General features: G+C 48.6%; 2 protein-coding genes across 2 annotated transcripts in view; both read right to left on the reverse strand.

The window, feature by feature from the left end:
* LOC144145374 (cytochrome P450 4V2-like) overlaps positions 1–12,248 on the reverse strand; it is a 123,683-nt gene that overhangs the window by 50,500 nt on the left and 60,935 nt on the right. The gene's annotated exons all lie outside the window — the stretch shown is intronic.
* On the reverse strand, positions 3,077–4,006 carry LOC144174721 (protein brain tumor-like). Its single transcript, XM_077703554.1, has one exon. It carries the CDS (start codon positions 4,004–4,006, stop codon positions 3,077–3,079), a length of 930 nt encoding a protein of 309 aa, XP_077559680.1.

Genomic DNA, 12,248 nt, shown 5'->3' on the forward strand with positions numbered 1-12,248 from the left:
CCCACTCAAACCATTTAAAAGCAGAGAAAGAAAGGCGCACAGGACCCTACTGTGTTGCTACATTAAAGGGCGAGTCGGGCGGGAAACGCACCACCTACTGGAAGACTCCGCCACCGACCTCCTATAACAAAAGGAAGCACCACGTCTTCATTTCTCCTCGTTTCCGCCCTGGCATCCGCAGGAGCGGCGTCTTAGCAAACGGACGGCGACACCAATGTGGGTCAGGCGCGTCGCCGACAGCCCATCGCCCTATCACCGCGCGCAAAACTCCACCCCGCGGGGGCACGCGCGTGACACGGAAAGGTTGCGCACGAAAACGCGTGTTACGCACTTAGATCCGGGAGCCATGCAGTGGGTGGTGTAACTGTGCGGCGCGGGAAAACAGGGCCGTGTTAGAACGACAGAAAGTCCTTTCAACCTGGGAAAGTATTGGCGCCGCTCTTGCCGAGGTCAGGGAAACCATTGTTTTGCTATGCGGTTTTCGTTTCGGCAATTACGTGGAGCTTCAATAACGTCAACACTCCGCGAGACGTACGGCCTTTCGGCTTCTTGCAGTGTTCCGAATACTTTCCCTGTCCCGCAACTCTCAAGCCGTGTTTTTTGTTGATGCTGTTGTCGATGTGCCCTCTTTGTATATAGCGTTGGGTTCTGATGCAAAATAATAACCATAGAAGTGTCCCGGTTAACCAGTGCACTGTTAAAAGTACCTCCCTCCCCAACCCCTCACGTTTTTGAACATCACTTCTGCTCATATCAAGAGAAGTATTCATCCTCTCGTTTGCGTCGCAGGAGGCAGTGGTGTGTAGTGAATACGCCCGCACCTACAATCGATATCTAAGTTCTTAACGATTCCTCAAAAGAAGTGTTAGTCCAAAATATTTTACGCCCACCCTAAAAAATCGCAGTTAATTTCTGTTTTGAAAGCATTTGTAAGAACGTAGAACTTGATGGCAGTTGTGTTCCCAAATATGACAGGCAATGCGGAGCGTTGAAGTTCCCCATGACAAAAATGGCTTTAAGTTATTCCTGATTAATTTAAATAATGATCAACGACCAAAATACAGGCGGCGACAATTTAAAGTGCTCTGTGGGTAACCGCGATTTAGGAGGTAAGATTTGCGAGATTTGCTCGTTTCGAAGCCACACGTTAAGGCGACGTTGCAACCGAGTGGGTTCAAAATTTTCAATTTTCCGTTTTTTAGCCGTCATACAATTATTATGACTTTCCTCGCGTTCACGAAGACCACGACGACAATGATAATTGTTTTTGAACACGAATGATGCCTGGATTTCCCGAAAAACAGCATGCAATCTGTCTCTGTGATACCATTCTGATGATGATTGCGCTCTCGATGTGGATGCCGCGTACCCGAGGGAGCATGGTCAGAGCTAAATAGGCTAATAGGCCTCTATTCTCGTTCATTTCGTTCTCTCCGTTTCACGCTCTGGCACGAGAACACGTGCGAGCCGTTCGGGTCACAGCAGGCGTCGCCTCCTATTTGCGCGGTATTTTCAATGTGCCTGCAATACAATGGTCAGCTTGATTTCGACGAGCTGCTATTCGTAGGGTGGTAGGTGGAAGCACGCAAAGAGAGAAAGAGGCCGGGAGCGTAAACGTTTAGGCCCTTCGACTCCGACACATGACGTTAATGTTCGGCTTGAGAATAGGAGGATGTTCCCTTGGCTTCTCCATGAATGGTATTTGTGACACGCGTGTTCCGGTAAATATACCCGACCTGCCACGTTCAAAGGTCAGCTCCGACTAGAACTGATTATGCTGGCGCTCTTATCTAGCCGTGCCTTCGTCGGCTTTACCTCTATAGCGGGCGCAATGCGACCCGGATGTGAACCATTGGGAAAGTGGATGCAAGTTTTGGATGTGTCAAGAGTTAAGTTGCATGGTTATCATACCGATAAGAATGTACTTCGGTTTCCTTATTTGCTTATTTTTTCAGTCGTAGTTTATCCTTTTTTCTACCTTATCTGAAGCCGGCCACACGCCTTTTATTCTTATTTTGTGAGCTTCAGACTAAAGGACAGCCTGCAATATGTACCGATCGCATTATGGTCAAAGGTTGATGAATTGCTAGGAATAAAACACAGCAAAGAAAAGTAGCATGGCTATCTACCTAATAAAACATTTAGGCAAACAGTACTATGGCTCATGTGTACAAGAAATGCATCGCAATTCAAAGAGAAATGTGACGTGCGCACCAAAAACCTGCAGAAAGTTTATTGTCAGGCAAAAAAAAAAAATACTCAGAGGAAAACACTGCTCGCATTCGCGGGCTACAAATACAGAAAACTGCTTATTGCAATTTTATTTTCCAGTCAAGATAGCAGACAAGAGAAACCGTGGTACAGCTAGGGACAAAAAACCGAAAGGGCTCGACCAGCAGCTAACGGTTACGCTAATCTAGACAAAACTATAACAAAGCCACACATGTAATGTCCTTCCTTAACAACGAAAAAAAAAAAAGACCCCAATACTGTAATTTTCTTTTTGTCCTCCGGCTGTAGCACCCACCTGATACAGCGTACTACTCAAATATGGAGGAAAAACGAAAAGAAGAGGCCTAGCTGTAAGCTGTGGAACTCATTTAAAAAAACAACAACAAAGCAATGCACCAGAACATGCCTCTTACAACGACGACGAAGATCGCAGAACTGTCAATTTCTTGGCTGGTTGAAGTAGAAGGAAGAAGATACCCATCGATTTGGTAAAAAAAAAAAAAAAGAACGCTACGACCAAGCGGCATATCGTGGATTTATCTTGAACAGAACACTACTCCACTGCTGAAAACTCTACGGTCCTTCTTACGCGGCGACTAGAAAAAAACACATAAAAGAACCTTCACATTCTCGACTGGTTGAATACCAGAAAAAAAATACACTGGAAGTTTTGGCAAAACAACTAAGGAACAGAATGGTAACGGCTTTGATTTTTGTGCTCTAATTCACTACTTTTTTAAGCCAATTGAAGATTTGACGATGCACAAAAAGTCAATGTCAAGGCAACCGTAGCTAGAGAGTAGAGGTCCGTACAAGAAGGTGAAGCACAGCCGTTGGGGCTCCTTCAGCGCACTTCGAGGCCATGCGGCGGAGCGAGTGGGGCGGCCGGAGCGGCCGGAGCAGGCAGCGGCGCGTAACGATATACGTACAGGTGGCAGTCTTCACTGGCCACTATCAGCGAGTCTTCATCCATGAGGGCGCAATCAAAGCACGGCCGGTGTGTCCTAGTCGACTGCAGAGCCCCCACAAGCTGCCCGTGCTGTGTGAATACTGTCACGTTAAGGAAGCCGTTGTTGCTCACCACCAGGACCTCGCCCCTCCTGTTCAAGCAGACCCCGATGGGATAGTTGGTCAGTCCATCGCCTCCTATCTGACGCAAGAGCACGCCGTCGTAGTTAAAGACCTTGACGCAGTGGGCACGGCTATCCGAGATAAAAATTTCGCCTCGGTAATTGACTGCCACCCCATTTGGAGACCGAAGGTGCATGGAGCAGTCGAAGCTGTGGTACACGGCACCGCTCTGGCCGAAGATGATCACGCGCATCACCTTGCACTCCACGACAATCACCTGGCCCATTGGATCCACCGCAATGGCACCTGGGTGCCGCAGGATCTCAGAGCCAAACTTCCGCAAAAAGCGGCCATTCCGGTCGTAGATCTGAATCTGGTGCGTGGGAAAGGGCTCGCTAACAACGATGTCGCCCGACATGCGGACCACAGCCACGCGGCTGGGATACAGCATCTGCCCATCTTTTCTGCCGGGCTTTCCAAACTCCAGCTTGAATTGGCCCTCATGGTCAAATATCTGAACAAGGCGGTTGCTCCGGTCAGCCACGATGATGCAGTTCTGGTCGTTTACTGCCAGTCCCGACGGGTACACGAATTCTCCCTTCATATCACCGAATCCCCCGAACTTGCGGTGGTATTTCATCTTCTGCCGCTGGATCACAGAAATGGGTGGGTTCAGCCTTGCGGAGGCGCCAAGTCGGTGCATGAATGCCGGTTGACTCATGAAATTTTCCCGTGGAGGGGTGGATGTACTTCGATACAAGGAACGCATTGAAAGTGCTGATGAATCGTGACAATTGTCCTGCACCGTGGGCTCGTAGTTCACGTTGCTAAGGCCAACGGTATTAGGTAGAGCCATGGGTACCCTCCGAAAAAGCCGCTCTGACGGTCCAGACATCTTGACACACAAATGTTTCGCAAACCCACCAGATTTTCTCGTCCACTGTCTTCAGTCACCGCATCAGATGAGGCCTGCGGGCTCAATGTAATCGCCGCAGCTTCAGAGACGATGGCGGAAGGAACGACGCTGGTCGCGAGCTGAATGCGTGGAGAGCACTTCATTGAGCCTTCATCGTCTTCTTTGTCAGCTACAGCCCATTGTAGCCCTGAAGGAGCACACCGATATTCGTGTTTGTTTTTATAGAAATATTTATTAGAACAACAGCATATAGGGTGTTTGATATCTCTGGTCAAGGCATCATGGAGGATCGTTTTCGTCACTTTGATTGCTGCGGGAAATGCTCAGATGTAAAAGATGATGATGCCTTGGTCGAGTTTGGCACGTGTCTACGAGGGGGATTTGCCAGGGCTACAGTGATGATTGGGCTCCCATTGGAGATAGATAGATAGATAGATAGATAGATAGATAGATAGATAGATAGATAGATAGATAGATAGATAGATAGATAGATAGATAGATAGATAGATAGATAGATAGATAGATAGATAGATAGATAGATAGATAGATAGATAGATAGATAGATAGATAGATAGATAGATAGATAGATAGATAGATAGATAGATAGATAGATAGATAGATAAAGTGGTAGCCGGGAAAGGCAGTCAGCGTCGGTGTGACGGCGGACGCTTTTGTAAGATACAACGAAGTCGTATTTTTGGAGTCTGAGAGACCAGCGGGTGAGCCACCCGGATGGATCACGAAGTTCGACCAGCCAACACAGAGAATGATGTTCCGTGACAATTCTAAAAGGGCGTCCGTAAATGTAAGGGTGAAACTTGCGCTCAGCGAAGGTAACCGCTAAACATTCCTGCTTAGTCACAGTATAGTTTCTTTCGGATTTGCTGAGTGTGCGGCTGGCATAGGCGATAACATGTTGGGCGCCATGATGCCTCTGCACGAGTAATGGTCCGACGCCGATGCCGCTGGCATCCGTGTGCAACCACTCACTGCTCTTTTTGAGCAGGTTGGGATTGACCTGGTTGGCCCACTTTCACGAACTCCCGCTAGTAATCGCTGGGTTATCATCCGTGTCCACCATTTAGCACGTTTTACGGAAACCGCAGCTGCTCCAACTGCTTCAGCAACCTCTGTGTCCGTGTTCCTGTTGAATTTTCTTCGTCACGGTGCCCCTCGTGTGCTTATCAGTGATGGTGGCCGCCAAGGTATTGCGGATGTTGTCCGCAATTTATTGCAGCGCGTGGCTCGTCCTGCCTGCCGAGGCCACCTCTGCTGACGATGAAGGCAGCGGCCCATGATGGTGATGGTGGGCGCTTGCAGTGGATGAAGCAGTGGTCGCTTCAAATGCAGCCATGACTTCCGGCGGACGGCCTTACCGGTACCTTGTGCCCTCCCCCCCCCCCCCCCCCCCCTCATCTGCCCCCTGCTCCCCGTCACTAGCAGTGACACTTTCAGCGCTTCTGACCTGAGAAACGATGTACTCGTCTCTCAGCGCACCACACACCACCGAACTCGCGCCACATGGACGTAGTTTGCAAGGGAGACGTTTTCAAAAATGCCTGCCATAAGGCCAGGAACGCGAGCTTCAAGACAAAGTGGTTGGTTTCCTTGTCGAGCTTACATACCGGAGCCGCAGCGGTGACACCTATTTGTTATGTTAACAGCTATCATTCGCTGTTTTACCCGCTTTTATCCTCTTACTCCCCGTTGTTCTCTCGGTTCAGGAGGTCTGACATCCTCGTGTGTAGGATGCGGGGGTCTTTCTGAGGCCGTGTGCCAGGCACCAAACTGCCGGCACAGTGGCGCGTGGTTTGAATTATCCGTGATGGAACTTGCTCGCGCTTGAATTAATTGATTGATTGTAGGGTTTAACGCGCCGACGCAGCCCAGGAGACGAGGCGCGCCGTAGAGGAGGGCTCCGGATTAATTTGGCCACCTGGGGATCTTTAACGTGCGCCGAAATCTCGTACACACGAGCGTTTCTGCTTTTTGCCTCCATCAGAAAAGCGGCCGCCGCGGCTGGGAATCGAACCGGCGTCCTCGTGCTCGGCAGCGCAACGCCTTAGCCACTGAGCCACCGCGGCGGGTTCGCACATGAATTAACGGGCATTTCAATACATTTATGTTTTTGATCTCGGCCGCACCAAACAGTGCAGTTAAAATTATCTATAAATTCGAATTCATGAGCTTTCATTGTATTTTGAGCAGTTCCTACCGTTAGTCCGATACATTAGATGAGAGTGCAAAAATATCCATCCCGCAAAAAAAAAAAAAAAAAAGGAAAACTAGCGCCGTCTCTAGTGCTGGTTATTAGTTCCATGTGCTGCGATATGAGAATAGGATTAAGAGAAAAAAATGACTCCCTACGGCAGAGACAGCTGTGCTGCTGAACCGAACCCAAAAATATTACAGATGTGGAAAAGGCGCACACATCCTAGGCTTGAATCCCGTTACCCAGTATGACTGGCACAGGCTTCGCTTCAGCACAACGCTCCACAACGACAAATCAGCATGACCGAATGTGCAAGTTTGACGAAGGCCAAAGCCGAGTATGTGATTAGAGAAAAATTGTATCTAAAAGAATTGAATTTACGCTGTTGTCTCTGCGCACATTCTATTTTTTGCTCAAATCACGTGCTGGGCCTCGACATTGGCCAAACTTCCACAGTCCCAAAACGCCCACAACGATGCCAACATGGCAGCTCGAGTATGGTGGTGGATAAAGGGGAAAAAAATTATAGCCCTTTCACTTCGGTGCAGATTGAAGACCAATGAAGCTGTATTGGTGCAGGCGAGAATTCCGCAATATTTACAGCTCCGCAATATTTACAGAACTACGTAATTATGAAAAGTAGATAACAGTGTTGCGGAGTTACCAGTCCGGAATTGGAATGAATCCGGAATCATTCCACATTTTCGCCACCCCGGAATGGAATGGGATGGAATGGCGACAATACTTGAAGGAATGGAATGGGAATGGAATTAAGCGCATTTTGCCCGGAATGGAATGGGAATTGAATTACATGTATTTTCCCAAAATAAAGCGCACTTTTCCTTCTTCGCGCTGTTTTTTTTTTTGTCAAAATATGCAAAAATACGCAAAAGATCCCACAAGCCCAAGTTCAAACATTAGTAAGCCGGAGCCTTGAATTTAACAATAACTCAGTACTGTTAAAATCGATTGGCTGATTACAAGCACGGTATATTTATAAGCAGCGATTCTACTACAATTAAATACAGCGCTGCTACGAAGTTCGTCACGATTCTCCGCCTAATAAACGCGGCTCTAAGCCGTTGGTATCCGTCGTGGGGAACTACCGCGATTGCATCCCCCGTATCTCTCCCACCAACTTCGCCTTGTGATTTTTTACCTTGGCGGCGCCTTCGCCCCGGCTGCGAGCTGTCTCCCCACGCTTCACTTTTGTTTTTTGCGTCCGGAACCGTCGGTGATCGCATCCTACCTCGCCGTCATCGGGACGCTGGCGCATTGCTTGTGTTCACTGCGAAATTTCGCATATCAGCTTACGTCCCATCTCCCTTCGCGCTCCCCCCCTCCTCCCCCAGGACGTTTTGCAATACTGGCCCTCCTGTCTAGACACTCGGACGCCTTTGCCCGAAGCAGCGTCTACGAAGGCCGAAAATATTGGTTCTATAATCCACCCGAAAAAGAAGAGCCCATGTGATAGGAACTGCGGTCACGCCTGCGCCCGCAAGCTGCACGCTGCAAGCTTTGTTCCTAAACGGTTCCGACCTAACGGAAAGCGAACGCTAGCCACTTTCACTTGCTTCCCGACTAGAAAGGGCAGTTTCTGTTGTAAATGTGACGTCAGCTGACGTGGAACGCGTGTTTTCAACGGCATCTCTTGATTGATTGACTGTAGGGTTTAACGCGCCGACGCAACGCAGGCGATGAGGCGCGCCATAGTGGATGGCTCCGGATTAATTTTGACCACCTGGGGATCTTTAACGTGCGCCGAAATCTCGTACACACGGGCATTTTTGCTTTTCGCCTCCATCAGAAAAGCGACCGCCGCGGCCGGGAATCGAACCCGAGGCCTCGTGCCCAGCAGCGCAACGCATAGCCACTGAGCCACCGCGGCAGGTCCACGGCATCTCTTTTAGTGACACACAGCGAAGCGAAACCGGCTCTCAAACACCTCTTTCAAGCAGCTCGTTTGTCAAGCGCAACACAGGCAGAAGGCAACTGTTAGTTTACTTTTTTTTGGGTTTTTAGAACTGATCGTTGAAGCAGCCGTCATTTACACTTCGTGTTGTCAGAACTGAACGGCGAAGCGCCCATTTGGCTCACACCATTTTGTTGCGTAATTTTGATGAATGAAACCAAAGTAAACTTTTTTCGACCTTTAATTTCACGGCAGCTTGAGACCTTTATTGCAGCATATAAAATTCGCGAGGAGACCTAATTTCGCTGCTGAGCAGGAGGTCGCGGTTCGATTCCCGGCCGCGGCGGCCGCTTTCCTGATGGAGGCGAAAAGCAAAAAAACCCGTGTCTACGAGATTTCGGCCTAAGGTGCTGAAAATTAATCCGGAGCCCTCCACTACGGCGCGCCTCATTGCCTGCGTTGCGTCGGCGCGTTAAACCCTACAATATATCAACGAGGATACGCACTTTTATCTGGCGTAGGGATTTCCACAACACTAGACTGACCGGCTGCCGAACGTGTCCTATTATTATCGTTGTCATTTTTCTTTACATCTTTTCTTTCGCTCGATCGCCCAGACCAGAGGACACTTGGGGGAACCATCATTGCTACTCCACTGCATGCAACTCCTCAAATTAGTTATACAGGCAACGCATTCTCTAAGTCCTTCTTCAGTTAGCTAGAGCCAAAGGTTGCGTGGTGCTAAAGTGTGAACAATCTCCCAATTTCTAAAAGAAAAAAAACAAGACGCAGATTAGTATACGAAGCAATGTATTATCCCAGTATACACTAACGAGAGAAAAAAGAATTCTCCCTGCGCATTGGTTCTCATCCAGCCACCCATACAAAGGTCGCGCATACTCTAAGCACAGCCTGAACTTTCGCTCGTGCGCAGTGGATGATACCTGACGCACGTAACTAAGCTTTTCGGCAAGGGCGACATTGCATACCTGCGCACACGCAAACATTGGAAGTTCTGAACCTATCCGTGCTTTCAAGGCGCGCTTGACATCCGTGTGTGCTGACGACCTGTGCGGCCCGTGATCCGTATTTGGTGCATAGGCAGGACAAGGTGCTCGAGCGGTAATTCTTCCAACTGATACCACCAGATCCGGAGGTTCTGTTCCTCGTTAACAAAATTATAGTTCTAACCATGCTCACGACCGCTCCATACGCGTGTTAACTGCTTAAGGAATATAATGTCTTCTTCGACCATACTTTTGTCAGCACAAAAATAGAACATGTCGTCACGTTATCATTAACACATTCGCATTTAACAATATTAAAACATCACAACTCGTAAAGACGTGCTGACCATGCAAATACTATAATAACTACCTGGAGAACTGCCCCTGTGGGAATTAGTAGAGTGATTCCGCTGAACGAGATATGCCACAAAGCCACTATCCCTCGACCTTGGTTACGTGTTTTGCGTACTTTAGCAGATCTTAACGCGTGTAATAACATCAGCTTAATGGTGGGTTCGTTGGTAACTTGATAATCACCGGATAAAGCGTTGAAGAATTAGAGGAATGGAATTGAACTTCCCGGCAATTCCCGGAGTGGGAATGGGCGATGTTCCGGCATTCCGAGGAATTGAAAGGAATGGAATTTAGGCAACTTGTAATTCCCCGGAATGGAATTGGAATGGAATGGGGGCGCCCATTCCGCAACACTGGTAGATAATCTCGTCGCAATGCTAGAGCAATCTTAGTGGCCAATCGTCATATAATTTGTCTCGGGGTAGTTTTGATAAAACAAGAGTTACAGCCGGTTTGCGTAACTATATTCCTTCCGAAGACGGCCATGTAGGGACAGTTGACGGGAATTCTGTAACGTTTGCAACTTCGATGTGCACAAAATAAGGCAGGCTTCAGATTGTTGCCGCAACTGTCGTAATAACTTTAAAACTCCCGTCATTTCACGTCTCAGCCAACCGAACTGCGTGACACGCCGTTTTTTTACGTCCATAGATCCCGATATGGCTTTTGAGTCGGCTTTTGAGCATAACTCTGACAAGTAAATGAAACTGGGCGTAACGATAGAGTCGTCTTAGCAACCAATTTCAGTGTGATCTTTTTCAGGGTACCTACGTTAGATTGAGAGTTACACAGCCTTTTACACTAGCTCTGGAGGCGAAAAATCTTGTTGTGCACGGCTCTGTCGACTGACGCAGGCTTGGTCGGGACCTGGCCGTACACAGCTTCGCTGTAAAGGGAACGGGTAGGAAATCGGGGGAAAAAGCCGATGTCTAAGGCATTTGAGGCTGTGGCCCTTACCGTCGCCCTCGCGACCTACACGAGCTGATCGCAGAGGTGTGAGTTGGACAGACCCGCCTCCCACGTCTCTGGAGTAGTGTCGTACGCGTTGTTGTTCCTGGGTCATATGTGAAGGGAGGTACAGGTGGCACTAAATAGTGTGGATGGTTCATAGCGGTAGTTTTACCGTTACAGAGCATACACGACGCTAACGAGGTCTAGCATCGTTCCCAACATGGATTGGCCCTAGCTTTTTTTAAAGCGAAGGTTTGTATGCCTCACTGATGGCAATGTTACGCTAGAAGACGCTGCAGAAAAACCACCTTTACACAATGGGTTTTCACAAAGAGACATCAAGCTCGTGATGGTGTTCCTAATAAAAACCAAGCGCCTGAAGAAAAAGAAGGTTTCCATTGTCTAAATCGAACCTAGGTTCCTCGTGTTACGAAGCCGACGTCAACCCGATGGCGCCATTAAGACTCGGTATCAAAGCGAAGTGTTTATGTCTCACTGATGGCGATGTATGTCTCACTGATGGCCAAAACGCACAGCAGGAAATCCACCTTTACAGAGTATGTTTCCACGAGAGAACATCAACAATACCACAGGTAGACAATGGGAGGTGTTTACGCATAAAACACTGTACGGTATAGCACGGGAAGACAAGTTCGCATTGCAATAGGATCGCTGATGAGGATGGACCTTCCATCATCGCATTCGGGTCGCTCAGCATTTCCTTCGGGTTCGTCGCGCAGGTGTTTGCTTTGGACTTTGGCTGAGTTGAAGTGGAGCTTGGCTTTGGACTTTGGCAGCTACGATTTCGGACTTCAGGAGCGTATATTTTGAACTTCGATTTGATTTAGTTTGCATGGAGAAAGCTTTGCATTTTAACCATCTTTCTTTTAGAAAAGGGGCTTTGATTTTTTTTACAAGTGTTCCTATAATAATGACTATACATCCAAATGTTCACTTCCACGCCTGTGACCGTCATGTCATTCTGCTTACCGCCTCCGCCTGAACGAAGACAAGGGCGGGAATAATGAGGGTTTAAATAAACAATATTGACCAATCCATTTCATGGAAGGCAACGCTTACAATACAAATGTTTTTTTTTTTTTTTTGTTCAGGTGAGTTGAGCGTGGCGGCGTGCAAGCTTGGGGCGTCGTCCTGATTACTGAGCGCCGACCAGCACCGTGCTACAGATGCGGCGCAACGTGCCACACTGGTGCAGGCCGCTGTACCACCGACCCTGCCGACGAGCGGACATTACGTGTGTACGTGGACGCCTCCTGGCAACCCCGCACGAGTGCTGTGGCACTCGCAGCTGTAGTGGCAGACAGAAATGAAAACAGCGTTCGAGCCTACATCGTCGACTCCGTTCCGGACAGCATGAACCTCGAGCTTCACGCTATTCAACAAGGCCTACGCCTAGCCCGTCGCATCCTGCAGGCATGCACTCAGCGCAATTACCACCGTGTGCACATTTTCACGGACTGTGCCGAGGCCTTGCGTTTCCTTATTGGCATTCCTCGTAAACACTCCGTAACACACTGTATTAAACGATCATGCAGCTCCCTGCACGAGGCTTTCCACAGACCCGTCACAGTA

Source organism: Haemaphysalis longicornis, unplaced genomic scaffold, assembly GCF_048455015.1.
Source record: "Haemaphysalis longicornis isolate Haplotype H1 unplaced genomic scaffold, Haemaphysalis longicornis Haplotype H1 scaffold_1, whole genome shotgun sequence".
Taxonomy (NCBI): Eukaryota; Metazoa; Arthropoda; class Arachnida; order Ixodida; family Ixodidae; genus Haemaphysalis; species Haemaphysalis longicornis.

Bases quoted from the DNA above. Each gene is read 5' to 3' on its own strand.
- LOC144174721 (XM_077703554.1), bottom strand. From the start codon at position 4,006: ATGCACCGACTTGGCGCCTCCGCAAGGCTGAACCCACCCATTTCTGTG.